Source organism: Crocodylus siamensis, chromosome 2, assembly GCF_052110815.1.
Source record: "Crocodylus siamensis isolate JL-2025a chromosome 2, ASM5211081v1, whole genome shotgun sequence".
Taxonomy (NCBI): Eukaryota; Metazoa; Chordata; order Crocodylia; family Crocodylidae; genus Crocodylus; species Crocodylus siamensis.
Genome location: NC_143396.1, coordinates 62,280,292 through 62,301,854, shown reverse-complemented (window position 1 = coordinate 62,301,854; position 21,563 = coordinate 62,280,292). Strand labels below are relative to the sequence as shown.

The window sequence follows — 21,563 nt, the reverse complement described above, 5'->3', positions numbered from 1 at the left end:
GCTTCCAAAGCCTTATATAATCCTAAATCATTTTTTATTTATTTCTAAAACTGAATTTCATTACTATGCTAAAGTATTGAAGTATTTACATTTGTTATTGTAACATTTTGCAATTGGCTGTTGCTTTGTGCTACTGCATGCATTCCTTGTTCTGTGTTTTAAAAATAATTTCCGGATGGAATTTATATTTTTTCAGGTGCTGCATGATAGCAAGCCAAATAGCAACATTTTCTATCCAATGCCATGCCTACTTTACATAAAAGTGCACTGTTAATAAGAAATATATAAATTCACAGTCTGAAGTAAAGATATCCTTCAACCTGTAGGGACAACAGAAATAAAATATACTCTGTTTATTATATAGCACTGTATTACCTAACAAGATAATGTTACTATTTTGACATTCTTTTCATTATAGTGTACATAACACATCACAAAATCAGTAGACTATTACATGAAATCAGTAAGACTGAGAGTGTTTGGCCATTATAGACCCACATAGTACCTCTCATGTAAAACTATAATTCACATTATACCATGTCACAGCTGCTATCGATAATTTTATTATTTTTAAATGACAGTTTTGTTGGCTCATAAAGACTTACTTCTACACTCAGCATGTAATTGTTGTGCTACACAAAACATATTTTCATCTCTGATTTAAACATAAACTTCATTCAGTACTCATTATCTGAAAGCAAATTCATATTGTAGCACAAATAATTTCCCTCCCACCATATTTTGCTTCATTTTAAATAAACTACATATCTTAAAATAAATATAAACATAAATATATTTAAAAATACATTATTAAAATGCACTTTTATAGGCAGATGACAGTGTAGGTAAAATACACTGTGGAAAAGTGGCTGGAAATACACTTATAGCTAGGTTAGCAAATCAAGTGAAAAAGCCTATATTGGCTGATGCAGGTAGAAGATACAAGATCTACCTATGTGAAGGTGCTTTTCATTCAAGGTATATAGAGAAAGAATATAAATGTTGGAGTTTTTCTTTCTGCTTTTTTATCTCAGCATATCTCGACTCCGAAATTGCTTCCGTAGCTCTCTGAGATGTTTGCTTGTAACAGTCATCACACAAGCATAGTAATCCTTCAAACCATATTTTGGGGGTCCCTGTTAAGAGTGAACAAGCACACAATTAGAAATGGATACTGCGCACTAAATTCCTTACCACTAGATTCAATTTTACAGGTGTCCATACAAACCAGGTGGTACGCTTCTCATTACTATATAACACTGAAGAATCGACTCTTCCCACACCATAGAGAAGAGCTATGAATTTAGATGGACGGAAATAGGGAGTTTCCAGAACTATGTCACTTCTCTCTCCTCGATCTCCACCCCACACCCAACTATATTTGTTCAGCCATAGCTTAGTTTACATTAATAATTACAGAAAAAAGAATATCCTCTGTGTTCAGGAATCTCCTCTTTTAAAGATCTATATCACTATTATTTCTTCATTTTTACAATTATACCATAAATACATATTTTAACACAGTACAATAAAAACACCAATAATTATTGGTATTTATGGGATCATATTTGGTGTCAACCAATACCATGAATGTAGACAACTGACATACAGTCTTCTTTATACTGTGTTACCTCAATCCTAAACAGTGAGTACTACAGGTCTGTAATGCTGGCTAGTACCCATGAATGGGAAGGAAGGATAACTCAGTGCTCAGTCAGCAGCCCATCCTGGAGCTAAAGAGGGTAGGGTTCAATTTCTTACTCTGTGCAACAGTGAGCTTAGGGCTCCTGTTACTTTAAGAGAGTGAAACTGCAGCAGAAGGAGCAGGGGTCACCTGCAAGAGGAAAGACAAGCCTTTCATCATGCCCATAATGAAAACTCTTGTGGGTGGCTGGGGAAGGGCAGGGATTGGGGAGCATATAAGCCCAGGACCTGAGACAGGGCAGCCATTCTAGCTTTGCAAACTGAAGGGGAAAGAGCCCCAGGAAAGGAAGACTACAGAAGAATTCCTGGCTGATACTTGGGCTACCCTGGGGAAAAAGCAAGGAGGATTATGCTGGCTTGCAAGGGGATATGACTTAGGGTAGAGTGGAGTTTGTGGTACAGCTAAGGAGCTAATGTTTTGGTGTAGACTCAGCATGCAATTGTGTTTTGACCAGAGAACTTTTTCCCTTGTTATAGTTTAAACTGGTGGTTTGGGTGGGGAGTATCAGGGGTATAGGAAGTCCAGCAGTGCCCAGAAAAGGGTGGGACAGGGCCAGAGAGTGCCCGAGAAAGCATGGATATCAGGGCCAAGAGTCAAAGTAGATGAGATAAAGGCAGGAGACTTGAAGCCAGGTCCAGTGCAGTAGGCCTGGGCTAGAAAGCCTAGAGAAAGTTAAGGAGTGAAGGTCAGGGAGAGTGATGCCCAGCAAGAGAGAGTGACTGAATGGCACCATCTGTAAGGCATGGGTGTGGCTACAAGGGAGGTCAGAGGCCACAAAATTAGCCCTTAAGGTGATTAGTGCTGTGGGGACACAAATGGGCCAAGAGGGCCCACTTAACGGTTAAGGGGCAGGATTGGGACCAGTGGGGTCTGAAAGGGACCTGCTGGTCAGAGACAGACAAGGGCTAAATCTGGAAACTGAGGGCAGCTTTCCTATTCCTTCAACTCATTATAATCAAGGACTGGCAGGAAAGGGAAAAGGAAGGGGACCCAGGGAACTGGATCAGAGCAGAAGTCACAAGGCTATCAGGGCGTGTCACAGGTGCCCCTGGGACCTGGCACTGTAGACTTGTTGTGTAATACTGACAAAGCATGGAATCTATTCCTTTGTTCCTTATTTCACTAGCATAAATAAACAGGGCTAAAATTGTTTTAATTAGAACAGATATCCAGTGCCTTGAGACAAATGACTGGAATATCAAGGGGACAGACTACCTTACTTTGGTTAAAACAACTATGGAAATTAAAAAAAATATCATGGCATCTCAAATATAACAATCTTGGAGTTTATGCAGGTTTCACTATGCCATTTATAAAACTGAAGCATTAGATAGTAAAGCCTGAATTCCACTTGGTTTTATTTATTTTCTATTGTATACATATAAAAGCTTGGAATATTACACAAATATTAAAATGTTTTCTCCCTCTGTTTTTTTTTAAAGGACAATTAAAATGAAAAGGACAACCACAGTAACATAACATAGCCTGTAAATGAAATAGCAGAAACAACATTTGGGTGAAAGCATTATCACCTTGTGAGAGATTTATGCTTACTGTTTAAAAGCGAAAAGAATACATGTATTTCCAAGGCAGTTTGTTGTACTATTTAAGAAAGTAGACAAATAGATTGCAAACATGCAATGAAAAACACATTAACTGATTTCCTTATTGTTTTAATTTTTTTTTAATTTAACAAATAGGTCCATCATTTATTGTTGGATAAAAATACATATTTTTAAAAATGCACTAAGCTACACTATCCACAAACTTCTAAAGTATCCATTGATGCTATATCTATCTAGTCAGTATATTAAATTAAGAGAAAGCACATTTTCCCTTCACAAACACTTTCCAATATTTTTACCCTTTTCTAAATCAGTGTTTCATTTTAGTTCTTGCTTTTTCAGACCATTTACTTTAAATAGATTCATATTATATAATGACATGCTCCTAGGTCAAATGCCTGATTAAAAAATGGGTCTTACAATGTGTCCTTGAGTGGCAATCCAAAAAGAAGTGCCAGGATGAAAAACTACCTTGTCTTATCAGGTAGCCTGCAAATCTAGCACATGTAGATGAAGACAATTTCTTGATGGTGTCTGAAGGTCCCTGATATGGACTTCCCCAGACTGCTTCAGTGAAGCCCCCTGCAACTTAGGGGATGTTTTCATAAGAAAAAAGTCAGCATAACTGTAGCTAATGTGGAGGCATGTATTACCTTTATATTAACTACCATACATAACTATACAAGTGAAGATGTAGTTATACATGCAGCAGTTGGGGCCAGCAATCTCAGTACATACCCAGACTACTTGTTTGGGCTGCTAGCTCATTCTACAACTACTTCACCATTCACTATTATTTTAACTCCTGCTAGATCGATTAAAGTGACTTGTGCTATGCCTAAGTATCTCACACTTACAAGTCTTCTTGATCTAGAGACATCCTAGGAGAGGAGTTTGACAGGTGGCACACCTTTTAAAGTATTATTCCTAACCATTCACTAACATACAAATTACAACATGGAACACATTTAGTACTGATATACACACATTCTCTGCAATCTCAGGAGTTCATTAGGGCAGTGGTTCTTAACCTTTTTTGTACCAGGACCCATTTATAAACATTAATGGCCAGTCCCGACTCACTGCCCCTTATTCCTAACCGACTGCCCGGAACTCTGCCAGCTTGCAAGTAAAAAGCCATGGCCTCTAATGGAGAATCCATTTTTAAAGTTTGTCTGTGACCCTTTCATACAGTCTTGAGACCCACTTTTGGGTTGTGACCCACGGGTTGAGAAATGCTGCATTAGGGATTGTAGAGAACATATAATCTGCTAGGGATTCCTTATTTTTATCAATAGGTTATAACTGTCAAAAAACTTCTATACCATTTCACCCCAATAACAGAGCTATGACAGCACTGTTAAGCTAGCCATAAACTCTTGAAACAGCTTCATTGGTATAGATAAATTAACTGACAGACAGATGGAGAAGTAGAGGCTGGTTTCTCAGTCTTCATTCTCTGAAACAAACTAAATCTGCAGAAAGTATTAGATAATGACCCCATTTCTTCTGTTACTGGTTTCAGGGACAAAAGTATAATATGAAGCAGGAAGTAGAGCTAAGAGAACTACAATTAGATATCATTCTGAATCTCTCTTTTCTATTTTTTTCAGTATTAAACTACTCCAAATGTTAGTACCACTTATTCTGTTCCAAAAATTCTGGATCCAAACTTTAGCTTTTGTAAGTCAGCATAGCTCCACTTCCTTCAGTAGAATTATGTTCATTTTTACGTGAGGACTTGGCATATAGTAAGCTTGTTAACATCCCTACTGTGGCAGGTTCTGGAATGAAAGGGCCTAAAAGCATGTCCTACTCACACACGCCTCTAATGCACTCAACAACTGGAAGTATGCCTGTAGGACTGCTCTAAGCTGCCCTCTCCTAGGCATGCTGGAGACAGAGGGCTAAAGAACAGAGCCTGGAGCAGCCTCACTAATGAACTTCCTGGTTTGGAACATGCCTGAAGGCACAGATGGCTAGGGTATGCTCAGGCCCCACAGTGCCTGGACCTGCTGGCACAGCAGCATAAACAGACCCTTTGTTAAAACTTCTATTGTGAAACCTAAGGCTTTTTAATAGGAACGAGATATGCTGGTCCCCTCTCGCCTGGCTCAGTCCATAGCCAGTAATCAAAAGATAAATATATCTATAAACTCCTTTGAAATGAAATGAAATAAGTATCAATTTCATTTAAAATTAGATGTTCTTCAGCTATGCAATCTGCAAATATAATTTTTTTCACCCAAAATTCTGACAGAAAAGCAATTAAAAGAACTAAACAATAAACTAAAACACACAACTGTATCGTGACTACTTTATTTAATTCCAGCCCCCCAATATGTGCCGTCTACCTTTTCCCCCAGTACCTGAGTTATGACAACATTAAAACAGGACCTGAAATGCCATTTTCTAAGGACTGGTAAATCGAATTCACCTTTACTTTGCCTGTCTTAGTGAAAACTGAGCAACTGTGGCATCAGCCAGATATCTAACATTAACTATTATGAGTCAAGCATACTTGTAAAATGTTAACTGTTTTATTGTAAGGAACACGGAGTATTGGGAAAATAGAAATGGTTAAGTATTGAGAATATTAATTACAATATGTAAATCTCTGCAATCTTGACTATGAAATATGTATAGTAAATAACAAATAAAGTAAGAAAATATAACCAGAAATTGGTTTATAGAGTTCATGTTTATAAGCTGAGCTTTCTCAAAATGAATTGTCCTGGTCTCCTGCTTCCCCAGCCAAATTTCTATGACCCAGCCTTTTAAGTCTCATCATTATTTCTTGCCTACCCTGATTTGAAGTTCACTCTGAAGAAAATATTTCAGGAAATTCATGGATTGTTCATCTTAATTTCCTGATTTACAATTTTAATACACAAGTTCTGCTCTATTGATGAAATCAACAGAACTCCTTGCTGAAATTATCGGGAGTATTGGTTACAACTGTGTTGGTCTATTTTTCTATTTAGTTGGTCTAATAAAGATATCTCATTTACCCAAAGAACCTTGTCTTGCTGAAATGATAGCCTTATTATGCACTGGAAGCACATTACACACTACAAGTACTACACGATGAACTATCAAGAGGACTAAATCGGTATCAGAATTGACTTCTATTATACTTTTTCTGAAATTATAAACTCATGGGACCTGGTTAGGGATTTGCACACTAACCCTTTCATAAAATATTCAAAGCAAAATTCTTAAGCCCGTGTGTCAGATATCTACTAAAGCATTCTTTCTGTGCTCCCCACAGAAACGAACTGCTGATGCTGATGCCAATTCAAGTTCTATGCCTTGCAGGAAGGCAAGGTAGAGAAACAAGCTCCAAAGGAATGCTGTCAACTCTTTGGACCACACAGATTTTGAATGCTGTTCCCCAAGGACAGATTTGTATTATTTATTTTAAGGGTAGAACTCTTCAGGCTCTGAAGAAAGTGTCATTAGTGCAATTTAGAGATATGTAATGTGCAGCAGAACCTGCCTCTCTTTTTGGGTACAAAGTATGGTATAATCAGTGATAAGCATGCCAAATATTTTAATCTCTTTCATCTTAGATCCAAGTTTACTACACAAATCATATCAAAGCACAGATCATGATCTTTAAGTTTATATTTGGAACACAGTAAAATTAAGAGTTATCATATTGCAGCTAACAGTAGGATATATTTGTGGCAGATATTTATGTTACACATACATTATGCATTTCTTTGTACATAAGGCTGAAGTTTAACTGACTGAAATAAGTTCAGTTTCACAGTTCACTTTATTCTGTTTTCAATTACTTAGTTCAGTTTTGTAGGTGAAATCACTTTCACTCTGTAATATGGGCAGAGACAACAGTGCAGATTCTGTTCTCCCCGAAAGTATCAAGCTCAGAATTACATTTTTCATTAATAATAAAAAGATGCCATTTCACAGTTCACTACTCTTCATAGCAATACATACTTAGTCATTTTACATTTATATACTACCTTTTCTGTAAAAATAATTTTGAATGCCTAACAGCTATATACAAGACGATACATTTATCACAACTGCTATCTAGCTGCCACTTGTGTGGAGGGTAGAAGCTAACTGGTATGCAACTGGGGAAGAGGGAATTTTGATTTATGTATTTTACACTGTACACTGTAGTGTAGCCCTGGCACTGGAAGCAGCTTGGCTATGGCTTCTTGGAATTCTGTATAGGCTAAGCAGAGTAAATTAATCTTAGTGCAGCTCTTTGCTAACACAGCTCTACTGTTGCTGGTAACAGGCTATGGATATGTGTTCATTTGTAGAATTACAAAAACCAAGTGCTACAGTACTGTAGCCTCAGCATTTTATAGTGTCCCAAAAATAAAGCACTGTGGGGGCACGTGCATGTGCACAACCCCCAGCTGGCATGCTACAAAGACACCTCAAAGACCTGCCTTCCAACTGGGGGGCCCTGCTCTTTTGCCTCTCACCCCACCCATGGGAGCCTGTAAGTACGGCAACCACAGGAGAGAGGTTGCCTCTAGTTGATACATAACTGTGGCATCAGCCAGAGGTAAGCCTCTCTGCTGCCACTGCTGCAGTGACTATAACTGCTTTTATCACTGCCCTGGTAGTGGCAGTGGTACTGGCAGTAGCAGCTGTTCCCATGGTAAGGACACCAGCTGTTGCCAGTGCTCCTGTGGGGCTTGCTGTGGCTGAACTGACTGTCAGGGAGCTAACTGCTCTCCCAGCTTGCTTTTGCAGGTGGGGGATGGAGAGTGGAGGACTGTGGGATGCTGGGGGTCTCAGAGTCCCTTTGCAGCACTACTTGTAACTGTCTATGTTACATATGGTGCAAGAAAATGTAGTGCTACATGAAGTTTACTCCTTGAAAACCAGATCTGTCATTTTTGTGGGGCTAAAAAGAGCACATAGAGGTAGATACTCACTTTTTGTAATATTACAAGGGTGTTTATAGCTCTACAAAAGGAATATATATCCACAGCCTTAGCTAGCTTTGGCATTACTACACTTCTCCAGCATGTGACATATATACATAGCTTTAGTCAGTATTCCCCATTTTTTAATTATGCACCAGTCAGTTATTACTCTTCACTCCCAGGTCAGCAGGATGCTGGTGCTAGTAAAGGATCTCTCTCAGAGGTAGCTGTTAGGCACTTTGTGTTCATTTTAGGTAAAAGCTGTTACATAAACATAAAGTAGTCGTATGTATTGTTAGTGAGGTTAGCAAGCAGAAATTGAAGATGGCTAAATTATTACTTTCAAAAGTAGTTGCTTGGAAACAGCAATATTAAGCAGACAGTTTTAAATCTTAGTTAAAAGCCTAAAGTGAAACAGTCTACTTACATTGAAACTGCTGTGTACTCTATTTATCTCAGGAAGAAAAATAATTGTACTGATGTTGCCTGAATTTAAACCTGTATTTTCATGGAATATGGTTACTTAAAGTCAATGTCCACAACACAAAGACTCCATCTAACCAAGCTCATGGTAATACATTTCATATTAATATGCTTTGATTCTTTTTGAGTGATTACAAATTTTTAAATTACAAAATAATTCTGTTCATACAAATAACAAGTTAGTTTACTAAAACTGAAAGAATTTTAAGAGTTACTTTGTTGTTGTTTGACTTGTCACATGCATTTAACTTGACTTTGGAGAGACACTGGCCCAGGAGTCAAACTATGTCAGTATATACCTAGTAGATGGTCCCTACACCATCATTTGAAATACTTGGGAGATACAGAATAACAATTTAGGGCAGACACCCTAGATACAGTAGGCAAGAAATGCAGAATATTAAGCTCCTCTATGTGGAGATTTAGAAAGCCCAGAGATATCAGTATTTTAACGTCAGCTTCTCTTAGGAGCTATCCAGTAGGCATCTCTGTTTATTTGTGATACACAGTGTCTACACCCATTTCTGAGTATAGCCATGTAGTAGGTTTGGAAGAGAAGCAATTCAGAACGTCTAATCTCACTTTTCTGGTGGTGCCAACCTCCTCCTGCTACTTTGCCACTTGCCCAAGAAGTGGGAAACATTATAGACTCAAATCTAGGACACTCCCTGTCCCAGGAAAGTGTCCTAACCATTAGGCAACGTAAGATTTGCTCTTGCTTATTTTCTTTTTGGCTGTTCTCGACTGCCCAGTTACCTAGCTTCAATAGATGAGGGTGAAAAGTGCCCTCACTCAGCCTATTCTATAGCCTGATAATTAGCAAAATGGAAGTTGTAGGTTCAAATCTTTTTAGGATGAAAGACACTAAATTTCACACGATAAAAATGGGATGTATTCAAGCCAGACTGTGAACTCTACCTTGTTTAGTGAAAAAAATACTGGACACTAGGATTGCAAAAGTCTGGATTTGCCTGAAGTGATTCTTTGTGCTGCATTCTATCAGGCAGTTGCCTGCTCAAGAAAGGTTTGACACCTTGCTGAAGGACTGACACAAAAATAAGAGACTTCTAAATGACAATCTAATACCAATGACTGGTTGCTCATGGCAGCTGGGCCAAAAGTTAACAGATAATGGTGCCTGCATTTTTAAACTCACAAAGGTCTCTGCAAGAGAAAGGAGAGGGGATGGACGTGCATGACTGGTAAGACCTGTAGCTTATCAGTCTGAACACACAGCTCAGATACAAGGGCCAAATTAAGAATCAGGTTCCATTCTGTGCATTTTTACATATGGGGAAATGAAAGGGGATGAAACTCAGACCAAGAGGTCCGTCTCAAAGTTTTGGTGACTTTTCAAATACCAGTAACCCTTATGTACCTTAACAGTCAAGTAACTGTGGTTAAGAAAATCCAACGATTAATATGATTTTCTGCCATGTTGCTCCTAAGTAGAGTGAGATAGTTTACCTGTGAAGCCCAGAGTGCTGACAGAGATAGTGGAGCTCTGGTAAGGCATATTTAAGGAGCTGGCAGTGAGTTGACTGTCTCATGCACTGAGTCTAAGGTCTAGGATGGTTGGATGCCAGTATCCTGTGTCTCCAAGGAGGGCATGAGACAAGAAATCTATGCCTGGGAATGTGTCCTAGAGAGTTAGAGCTAGAAACAGTGACTAGATTCTGGTCAGACCAATTAGCTTCAAAATACATGGGACCCAGTATTTGAACCAACATGCACCAGACTGATATTTCCACAGGTATGGGATTGGACCATAACATCACACATCTCTTCCTCCCTCCAACTCAGAAACTAAAATTTGGAACCTAATCCAGATTTAAAGAATATTATGAGTAGCTACCATACGATACAAAATTATGGACAGAAAAGGAAACATTAGTACTGAAATCAATTACAAAATGTTTACAATTACATTACTCAGAAAGACAGCTTTGGCAGTAGGGCTAGGAATACACTGTGCTTTTAAAAATGCATACAATTATAAACTGAAGTGGGTTTAAATTACTTAATCAGTTTTTTGTGGAAAATTGATCTTCACAAATCTTCATTACTATATCATACATAATTACAGGACAGAGAAAATAGAAACAGAAACTCACAAATTTATGTTGTCAAGTAGGGAGATAGATTTCCTTGAATGTGGCATAATAAGCCAACAGGCCAACAAAATACTGACAGTCTCAGATAGTCTTTTGTAAGTCTAAAAATGGAAATCTTATGACCATTTTGGTAAAAAATACAATATGATATGTTAGATATTGTGAGGGTTACATTCTCATAATCTATCCCAGAATTCTGTAATGGAAAACAAAACAGTGACACTTTAACATTCAGCCATTCCCATCAGCATGCTAGCACATTTAGACTGCGCAGCTAACACATACCGTAACTTATCTGCTATAGAGTTCCTTCTTCACGCAGGATTTGAAAGTGGTATACCTCTGTACAGTTTTGTAGCCCTGCGGAGCAGAAGATGGAGAAGTGCGCAGATGCAGACAACATGTGAAGGCAGCCATAGGTAAGCGTGAGACAACAGTTTCATGAAAATACAAAAGAATGGGATTAAATGACAAAATAGATAGAAGTTATAGTATAGGTAGCCAGAGGTAAAAATATATATATATATATATATTATTTGGTGTTTATATTCCAAATTATTATTTGAAACTAGAATTTTTACATAAGAGGGAAAGGGTTTCCATCACCTTTTTAAAAATAAAATAAAGGAACAGCCATTTTAAATCAAACAAAGAGCTAAGAAAATATATTTCCTGTTAGAATATTTGCATATGCTTTAATAAACCAATTGCAATGTTCTAATGGGCCACTAGGTGGCAGCTAAATACCCCAGTTCATCTAAAACTCTCTCTTATTTTTCAAGTTAGCAATGATCCTTTAATTTCAAATACTATATTGGTGAAAGAGAAAAGAAAGAATAATTTTATGTGGTAAACTCTATTGTTAGACATTACATTCTTTATGTATCTCTACATGTTAGTTTCCTGGATACTCTACTTACAAAAGCAGGAGCTGGAATTTTAGTTTCCTAAAGTTTTAATGGTTATAATAGTATAATTTATCATATTACATTATGGAAATAGACAAATAGACAGTTTAAGACAATGGACAAGAAAACAATGATATTACTTCATATGAAGGATAGGGTCCGGTCTTCTTTTTCATCCTTTTATTGACTTTTTTAAATAGAAGAGCTCCAGCCCCGAAAGTACCTTAATGTACCTTGGCAAAAGTCTACGGACTAGATTCACCTTGTGGGCCATATGTTTGACACCTGTGGCTAAGAGAAATTTTTTATTTGGGCTCAAGAGGATTTCATAACACTGTTATTATTGTTATATGTATAACAACTGCAAGCTTTATAAGCACACTTTTTTTATAAGCACACTTAGTAATATTAATTAGTAGGAAATACTGTTTTAATAGTCATTCAAAGCCAGTTTAATATTTTCGCCTTCAAAGCTGCACTCAAAGTTAAAAATATTTTTATTAACTGTAATTACTATGTTACAACTACTACCTAACATTTAAATTCAAGAGTAAATCCCAACTGTAGAAAACTGAAGCTGTCTTAGCCAAAATGAGAAACTATATTAAAATAAGAAGCTAATAATACACTATTGTCATTGCTTAGTTTGTGTTTTATGAAAAAGAAATGTTAGCTACAAAAGTAAAAAAACACTGCTATTATTTATTTTCTTACTAAATATTTTAGCTAATCAACAACTGACTTGAGTTAGGTGAGTGTGTATCTATTTAATATTAACACTTTGCACCTGTAGTTTGTAAACTGGTTATAGTTGGGCCAGGCAAATATGTCCATGCAGATACTATGCTGGAAGAAGCAATTATATATTATTAGAAATATTATACTAGAAGAAGCAATTAGTCTCTTTTTGTTTATATGATGGAACCTGAACATGCATTCAATACATATTTATGAAGAAAGAAAGAGCCTTATCAGTAATTTGTTTCAATTAAGTAAGAAATAATTGCTTGAGCACATTGTAAGCATGACGATACTAGTGGCTAAAGGGTAAGGTTGCTCTTGTTATGGCTATACTGACTCATTTTTTAAGGACAAATTAGATGGAAAGAAAATTATTTTGGCTACTGAAGCCATTTTTGCAACTGTCTTCATCTTGAAAGTTCAGTGGTATTTGCTGCCAAATTGAGCACTTAACAAAAGGCAGGAAAGACACAACATGATTTTCTCTTTTCATTCTAAATCTTGGGAATGTTTTTGGGTGCTATCAAAATGCAAAGGAAAAAATTTAGAAATCTTTGACTACTGCTCATGGTAGATGCACAAATAATGTTTGCATCAATTCAAGAAACTTGCTGGAAATTAATATTAAGTTCCTTGAGTTCTGCTTTCCATGGAACAGGCATATATATATTTAATCAATAAAACAATTGGGCAGTGAGAAGAAAATAAAAAATGAGTGATTTGGTCACTTTGATAGTAGATTGAATTATGAACTCTGTACGTACTGAGTTACACTTAATTTCTACAGTATACCCAGTAAATTAGTGGGATCTCTTGTAGAAGTATCAAATTCTGGCTTAGGATCCCTACTTACTGAATTAAAAGATTTTGAAATGAGCTATAGAGAAGTGTGCTACATGCAGAAAGCAAAATAGTGCCAGATGAAAAAGACACCTAAGGATTATATTTGATTTTGTCTTGATTTTTGTAACATTTAAGACAAACATAAAATACTATGTATTTGCAAAAATGATTTATTAAGCAGACCATGTTCCAGTCACCTTGCCACATACTACCCATTTGCTATTAGTAAACATAGACAGTCAAACATCTTCTAATGGTTGTAAAACTATTAGCACCATATCATAAATGGGTTTTATGGTTTGAGCCCCAGCAAGGAATAAGTTCTTGTCACATATCCATTAGTTGTTTTTTTTAACTCCCGCTGAATTAAAATCCAAATCATGCAGTAGATTCAACATCACCTTATATATAAACCCTAACGTTATTAATATTCATCAATTACAGATCTAGAAACCTAATTAAGTTTTCTGTATTTAACTAATACAGGGAGTAAAATCATATTACGATAAAACAGAATTAAATGTCAATTGAATGATTATAAACTCCACAGTGAAAGCATTTTAAACTTATTAAACTTACACTTTAAAATTCAATTGCAAAGCAAACAATGTTGACAATGGTATACATATGTAAAGAAAAAATAATAGAAAAAGTGTTTAACTTCACATGGTCATTATTTTCTAAAAAGATATGTGAATTTTTCTCAGTGCTTTTATTAAAAACTAAGATTATTTCTAAACTTGAAAACAAATCACGCAGGTGTAGGAAAGTAGCTGTAGAATTGCATAATACCACCATCTAACAAGGTTCACACTTGCTTATTTCTCAGCCCCAACTGTTATTTCAAAATTGTTTGAAGTTTCTACCACAACAAAGGCTTTTTTGCTGGTGCCAGTGAACTGGAGAAAATCCATAGAGAACAGGGAAGTTTACACATGCACTCAAATGGCAGAGCGCTAAAGCTAATTTGCAGGCTCGGTTGCCTAAACTTTAGGCAACTGATTTTTCTACCCCCCCGCCATCCATAATACTGACACTAACCTCCTAGATCAGTGGTTTTCAACCTGCGGTCCATGGACCCCTGGGGGTCTGAAGACCATGCCTAAGAGGTCTGCAAAAGATGACTATGATCAAAAGTATGTGAATACCCACACTTACAACTTAAAAGGGTCTGCACCTCCACTCAAAATATTTTAGGGGCCCACAAATGAAAAAAGGTTGAAAACCACTGTCCTAGATATACAGCTAAATTATCAGAATCACCTTTGATCAGAAAATAATCTTGTCTAAACTATGAAAAACAAAACAAAAATTTGCTGCTGAAAATGAACAAATGAGCATGACTGAACTGCAGCTGAATGTAACTTAAATGCTAACAGAGCAAAAGACCAACATTTCACTAATTCCTAATTTGATGAATTAAACCTTCTTCTGCTACATCTCTTCTGGCATTTACTGTCAATAACTAATTTTCTGAAATATTTTAAAAGCATAAGAGTTTGGGCTTCATACATATACATAGGGTTTTTTCCTTTACCTTGCCTCCCTTTCTCCCTGAAAAGGGCCCAAGCATAATTGTAATGCTTATTAAAATTCCTAGTTCCAACTGACTGCACACCAGTGGGTGCATCTACATGTGTCCCTATGGCACCTTTGTTACTGAGCCATCATTTAATACTTCCCTTTGGTGGTACAGAAACAGCCCGTGTGATGCCATTACCACCACACATGGTTATTTTTCGCTGCTATGTCACCCTACTTACTGAATTAAGTAAGATGCTTCTGCTATTGCACCATAGCATCACATGTAGATGTGCCCAGCCAGCAGAAATAGCAGTGAACTTCGCATTTGTAAAATAGTTCTGTATTATAAAGAAACACTCCGCAGCATTATAGCTTTATAGTTGTATAGAAAACCGTTTTAGTTTGCTTTAGAAGTCTTTAAAAACATACATGATTAAAGAGCTGTTGATAGGCTACCTGTAGTTCTTTGATTATTCTAAAATTAAGTTAATTAAAATAAATATAGAATTAAAATTCTTACCCTGGATCCTCGATGCAATCTGTCTTTCATGACACCAATAAATTCTTTATAACTCAACTGGTCATCTCTGTCCACATCAAAAATCTTGAAGACTGTGTTCACCAAATGTGGTGAAAGCTTCAGACCTGTAGCTACATACACAGCACGCTTGAATTCATCTATATAACCAAAACAGCAATAAAAAGTGAAACACAGACATCACAATGTCCTTTAACTTCTGAGTATACTGGATAAAAAATGCACACGTTGTGATATACAGCATTTCAGTATAAACATTTCTACTGGACAACATGTAATAAAATGCAAGATATAATACCATTTTAACTTAAATTTGCCCATTTTAGTATTCAATAAATAAGAAAATGTGAAAGGGTTAAATTTCACAGATGTAAACATGGCTTTAATTATATGATCACATATAATTTTAGTTACACATATAAGTCAAAGGTTGTATAGAAAAAAGGTGGCCAAATTCTCTGCTGGAGAGACAGATGCAGCCTCACTGAAATCAATGAACTTATCACAAAAAAAATGGTTCACAGGTTATAATATAAAAACTTGATTGTATGTAGTGACAGAATTAGAAAGCTGGGTCATAATCAAAGTCTGACATTCTCATGTGTCCTCCACACTTACCTTGTCACACAACCTTATACTTAAGCAGCATTCCCCCACCAAATTCTTTCCTTGATCCATTACTTAAGAGACACAGTGGGACCAAAGAGCCCCATTTCTACATATTGGTTGGCTATGTCTGAGCTAAAGGAGACACTACTGGGTGTCTGAAATTATTTTTCAGTCATTATTCAATTTTTCAATTTTAGGAAGCAGACTCTCCTCCTCAAAGTCTTACATATAATAATGCACACTTTGGAACACAAGGGAAAACTGTATTCCATAGTGATTTTACAATGGAACTGAAAAATCTATGGTAACACCTTGAAAATTTAAAATATTACAAATATAATGTTTAATTATGAATCCACGTGTATTTTTCCTTTTATTTAAACAAACAAACAACAAGTTTATCATGAAGATGATTTGACAACACTGTTCCTGGCAGGAGGAGTGAGCTGTGTATGAGGCCTTTTCTGAATAAAGCAATAGGTAAAACCAATTAATTTTAACAGTAAAAAAATGAAATTAATAAATTCTGATACATAGCTATTTTTCTAGTTTTAAAAGAGCAGGAATATTTACATGAATTTGTACCGACTACATCTACTTAAGAGACAATGTCCACTTCAAGAAAATTTCTTAACAGATAGTGGTATAAAAGGAAACATTCTTCTGATAAACTGTAGAAGTATCTTTATTTCCAAGAATTAAGAAAAAATCTAACTGATGCTAGAATAGTAGTATAACTGTAATAGCTAGTTAGGATGAAATTTTGACTGGAAAAGTGAAGATCTGCAAATAAAAAACAAAGTTGCTTCCAACTAAAAAAATAAATAGTTCTACGAAATTATAACTACTCACCTTGTCCTATGGAACGATTTGCAAAATTATACATTTGCATTGCAATAGCAAAATCTTCTAGATTGTTCAAAAACTGGAAAAATGATCTGAACTCATCAAACGTGATACCCTAGTAAATAAAAGAAGCCAATGTGAATTAGTACTGTTAGAATACTCAGTAGAAATGACAAGTGAACATCACTTAGATCATTTATATGGTAACAGTATTAGCTCATCTCTTCCCATCCATCTGTTGTTTGTTATCACTTGTTTTCTATAGATTGTAAGCTTTGGAAAAGGAATTATCTTTTTATTCTGTGTTTGTACAGCACTTAACTCAGTGGGGCACTACTCCATCACTAGGTATTCTATGTATTATGTTAATAGACATAATAATAATTTTAATTTGCTTGTAGGTGAGATTAGAAAAGATTATGTAAGCCAAGGAACTTCTTTGCTTTAACTTATTTCATGTCAACATACCTATCTACTACAGAATCTGTTGGGACTCAAATTTGGAAACAGCAGAAGTTCATTCTGCGGACCTCAGCAGATCTATAAAATACAAAAGATGCTTGCTTATTTAGTGATGTGAGAGAAAAACTTTTGATTCATTCTTGCATCTTTTTCCTAGTTTTCCTCTTATTTTCTCTACAGAAAGTGAGGCCATCTATAATTGAAGCACATCTCATTTGCATTCCATAATGCCCCTTCCTAAGAAAAGTCCCTGGCTTTGCCTGACCATGAGAATTGATGCTAAATTATTACAGTAGGTATAGGTAGGACATTCACATGGTAGAGACTTGCAAATGTAGGCAGTCTCTGTAAAACTTGTCACGTAGTCAGAAACCTAAGTTCTAATTTTGGCTAAGTTTTCCTATGTACACCTTGGGCAAATCACTTAAATTCTTAGTGTATTTCTTTCCAGCAAGGATGTGGTCTGGCCCAATTCTTTAAACATGTGATACATTTCATATTCTAATTGTTGCTTTCATTTAGATCCTTAGCAGACTATGTTGATAATAAGATAGATATCAAGCGTTTCTCCTGGCTTCCATTAAAAGTAAACTAGTGAACAAAAAAACACCTAAGGAAAAAAAACACAATAAAAAGCATAAGGTTCACCCAGAGATTAAAACAGAGTGTTTACTTACTTCCTAATTTACTCCTCCACTAAGAGGAGCCAAAGCTAACAAAATACAAAAGCAAATCCCAAAACAATGGAGGCTGAGCTGCCAAGTTGAAAGCTTTTCTCCAGTCACATCAGCATGCAGTCATTATATAAACTAAATTATTATCACTTCAGTTATTTGAGCAACCACAGAATTGCTCAAGCTGCAAAAAATTATGCCCCCTATAAATTTCAGCTTTTGTGACAAGAGAAATGCATTTTGCTTTTTTATTTTGTTCTAAAACTTTATGAAAATGTTCTACTGAATGATTCAAATACAATATATTTTCCTATCATTTTAAAATCAAATTAAAATAATTTATCTTATGATACAATATGCAGCTCAATTACTAGTAATAAGATTTCATTACAAATGTGTACCATTATCCTTAACCTCATCATCATTATAACTAAAAATGCTTATAGATATAGTAAACAAATACTCTGAAGGTTTTGTTGATTTTTAAATCTCAGCGTTTCTAATGAAGTTCTAGCTACAGTTATACAGCCTGAATGACCTGTCTAACATGGTCTCAATGTGGAGAGTGAATGAATGTCAAGGTCTCCCAATTACTTTTGCCTTTTATTTATTGTTAGATGGGAGGGAGTTTCATCTAGATGGGGGCTTGCCAGGTATAGCAAAGGTTCAGACACAGTGGCCTGTACATAATATATTTTGAGCTTCAGCTTTCTGAAATGCTATGAAAATTGATGGCTTCTTTGAGTTGATATTAAAGGTTAAGTGTTTTTGTCAAGTAGATAAAAGCAACTGTAAGTAGAATCCAAGTATAAACTACGTGTACTTTACAACCTTTGACTTAGTGACAAATAACACAAATAAATGGCCTGATTCCTTTGCTGGGCAAATCTAACTGAAATCAACTGTATTCCTAGATGTTTAGTACCTCCCAAGTTCAGACCTGTAACTTTAGACAGAGAGAGAGAAGAGAGATGCAAAATTAAAAAAACTAAAAGGCAGAGGCACAGCGGGGCAGCTCAGCAGCCCTTGGTAGCCATGCCACACAGGGCAGTGCCAGCAGCCACAGTGCCTGCCGATGGTGGCAGCTGCTATTTTTGCAACCCCTTCCCCTCCCCACAAGTGGTACCCAGGGCTGTTAACAGAAGGAGATAGGCATTCAGAGTTGGATGACAAGTTTACCATCTCTAGAATTACTTTTGTAAAACCAAACAATTCTAACAGAATACTCAAACTTATATTGCATATGTTTGATATGTTAAAGAATGTAAATGCATTTCCCAGGTTCCTAGTGAAAACCATATATTTTCCAGGTAAAAGTGAAGGAAAACTTCTAGTTCATTGGGCAGATTACATTTTTAGCAAAACAAAGTGAACTGTGATATGAATACAGCAGTGCTGTTGAAAAAGATGATCTTACTGTAGGAGCTGATATTTGTAGTAATTCAAGCTGCCAGTCTAAATGAATCACTACTTGGCACCTAGCAAAAGGAGAACATCTTGTAAGCAGGCAGCATGCCAGCTCAACACTTCAACATGAATATAGTCAGCCAAATGATCAGCACATTTTTTATGGGCCTCTGCATAAAGAAAGCCACAAAAAGAGTAACAGTGCCAACTGTGAGAATAGCGGCTTACTACTGTGCATTCTAGAGCAACATCTTTGGAAGTTATCAGTCATGTCTTTGTATTGGAGAATATAAGAATTAAATATTTTGCAACAATAAGGATGTAATATCATGCTAATTATATTATTAGTCAGAAGGGGTCAAATCAAGTGTGCTTAAATGAACTAGATAAGCCACTGTTTTAGGAGCATTAGTCCCATTTTCAAAAGCTGATGAAGGTCTGAGAGTTCTGTTTCTGAGGAGTTACTTTCTCTAGGGGGCTTATTGACCATATCAGTAGTGTATGGCTGTAGAAATGGAGAGCTTTAATTTAATTTAATGCCTATAATAAAGGACCACATACCAAGGGATATGTGGGCAAGTTGTTATTTAGATGAAAGGTCACCAACCAAAGAAAATGTTTAGGGGCCGCATGTAGTCTGAGAATGTCCTTGGTTGATGATTTTGTTACACCAGCAAAAGTTCCCCAAACTTTGAAGCAAACACTTTTGGCAGGGTTTTTAGAATGACTAAATATAAAAGTCCCTAGGAGCAAAGCATCATGTCTAAACTGCGTAAATGCTACACTGAACATGGTGGCTAAAACAGAGGGGTGTAAAAATGGTAAACTTCACTGCAGCTGAGCGTAAAAACCCAGGCAAAGAAAGGAGTGAAGCTTACATGTTAAAGATTTTTCCCATCATGACAGTTGTGTTGAAGGATTAAGATACAGAACTTGAAGAAGCACTTCATGTATTTAAGATATTGAATTAAACTAAACTAACATCACCTTAGCCAGTCAAATACATGCATCTTTACACTTCTCACTATATGCCTTTTTTAACCTGTGTGCCATGTACATAGTATTATAGTAATTAAATAAACTTTTGTTTTTCTAAGCAAATGATTTCAGAAACAACAAAATATATCTGGATCCATACAGTAAGAAAACTAGACAATACTGAAGTAAAGCCATTTCTACGGAATTCAATATAGATCCCATATGAATCTTTTTGGCTTCTATTCAAAACTGTGCCTACTGACAGCTAGTTCGTATCCTGAAAAGGGGTTAGCGAGTAACACCACTCTCCCAGAAATAGAACAAAGAACAACCTGTCCCAGTCACAATTCCTTCTCTGTTTTCCCTGGCTCTGAGAAGCAAATGGTTTACTTCAGTCTGTACAGGGAACCCATCAGCTTCTCTGACCGGCAAGAGCGTAAATGGATTAAGTTCACGAATCTCCTGCTTATGTAGACTAAGGGAAAGAGAAGAAGTAGGAGCATCAGGTGAGTAACCTTATTACCTATGCAGCTGGGTAAGAATTGTGACCCTGCAACTCCAGAGCAATTGCAATTTTAAATTAAATTCAGTAACAGTCATTTTTTAAATAAATGCTTTCTTAGGTCATTTGTTGTCTTTGTAACTCCAGCTTTCCATTCAGGTATTTTGTTTTAAACCAAAGTCTGCTATTTTATAGTATTTCAGTGGTTCTTATTTATGTGTAATTTTTCAGTCTAACAGTTTAAGGTAATTGCTAGGCAGTATACTTATCTGTGGAACTGTTTTCACTTCCACAAGTTAAACTGTCAACACCGTCAAAATACATGGCCATTTTAAACAAGGTCAAACTGTTTGCAAGTATTTCTAGAGCAGATTAACCTGATCCTTCTATAAACACAAATAGAAGAAATATATCCAAAACATCCAATGGTTGAAGACCCACTTGTAACAACATCCCTATTGATTTGCATCGTTGCATTCAGCTACCACTAGAGTCTTCTGTTGCTTAGATACACTACTGACAACACATTTGTTGCTAAACAAATGGAGGATTAGCTACTTAAAGTTCTTTGCCATTCTTTACTACCCAGATTCTGAAAATATCTCTTTAACCATTGATAAGAACCATTCACTCATCAAAGACTAGCTATAAAAGATCCACTGTTAAGGTGTCAAGCTAGTTCTTAAAGAGATACTATTTAGGTGGCAGTGAAGAGGTAAAGATAGAAGGTGTCTTCACTAGAGTTGAA

At 36.2% G+C, this 21,563-nt stretch overlaps 1 protein-coding gene across 2 annotated transcripts in view; it reads right to left on the bottom strand.

The window, feature by feature from the left end:
• Window positions 1–338: 338 nt before the first annotated feature.
• The window catches only part of MICU3 (mitochondrial calcium uptake 3), a 101,901-nt gene continuing 80,676 nt past the window's right edge, over window positions 339–21,563 (bottom strand). For both annotated transcript variants that reach the window (XM_090036000.1, XM_090036001.1), the window contains 4 exons: window positions 16,799–16,907; window positions 15,320–15,477; window positions 11,069–11,143; window positions 339–1,136 (listed from right to left, as the gene is read on the bottom strand). In XM_090036000.1, the coding sequence (XP_089892126.1) occupies window positions 11,075–11,143; window positions 15,320–15,477; window positions 16,799–16,907 (336 nt within the window). In that variant the 3' untranslated portion in view covers window positions 339–1,136; window positions 11,069–11,074. The remainder of the gene's footprint in view (window positions 1,137–11,068; window positions 11,144–15,319; window positions 15,478–16,798; window positions 16,908–21,563) is intronic.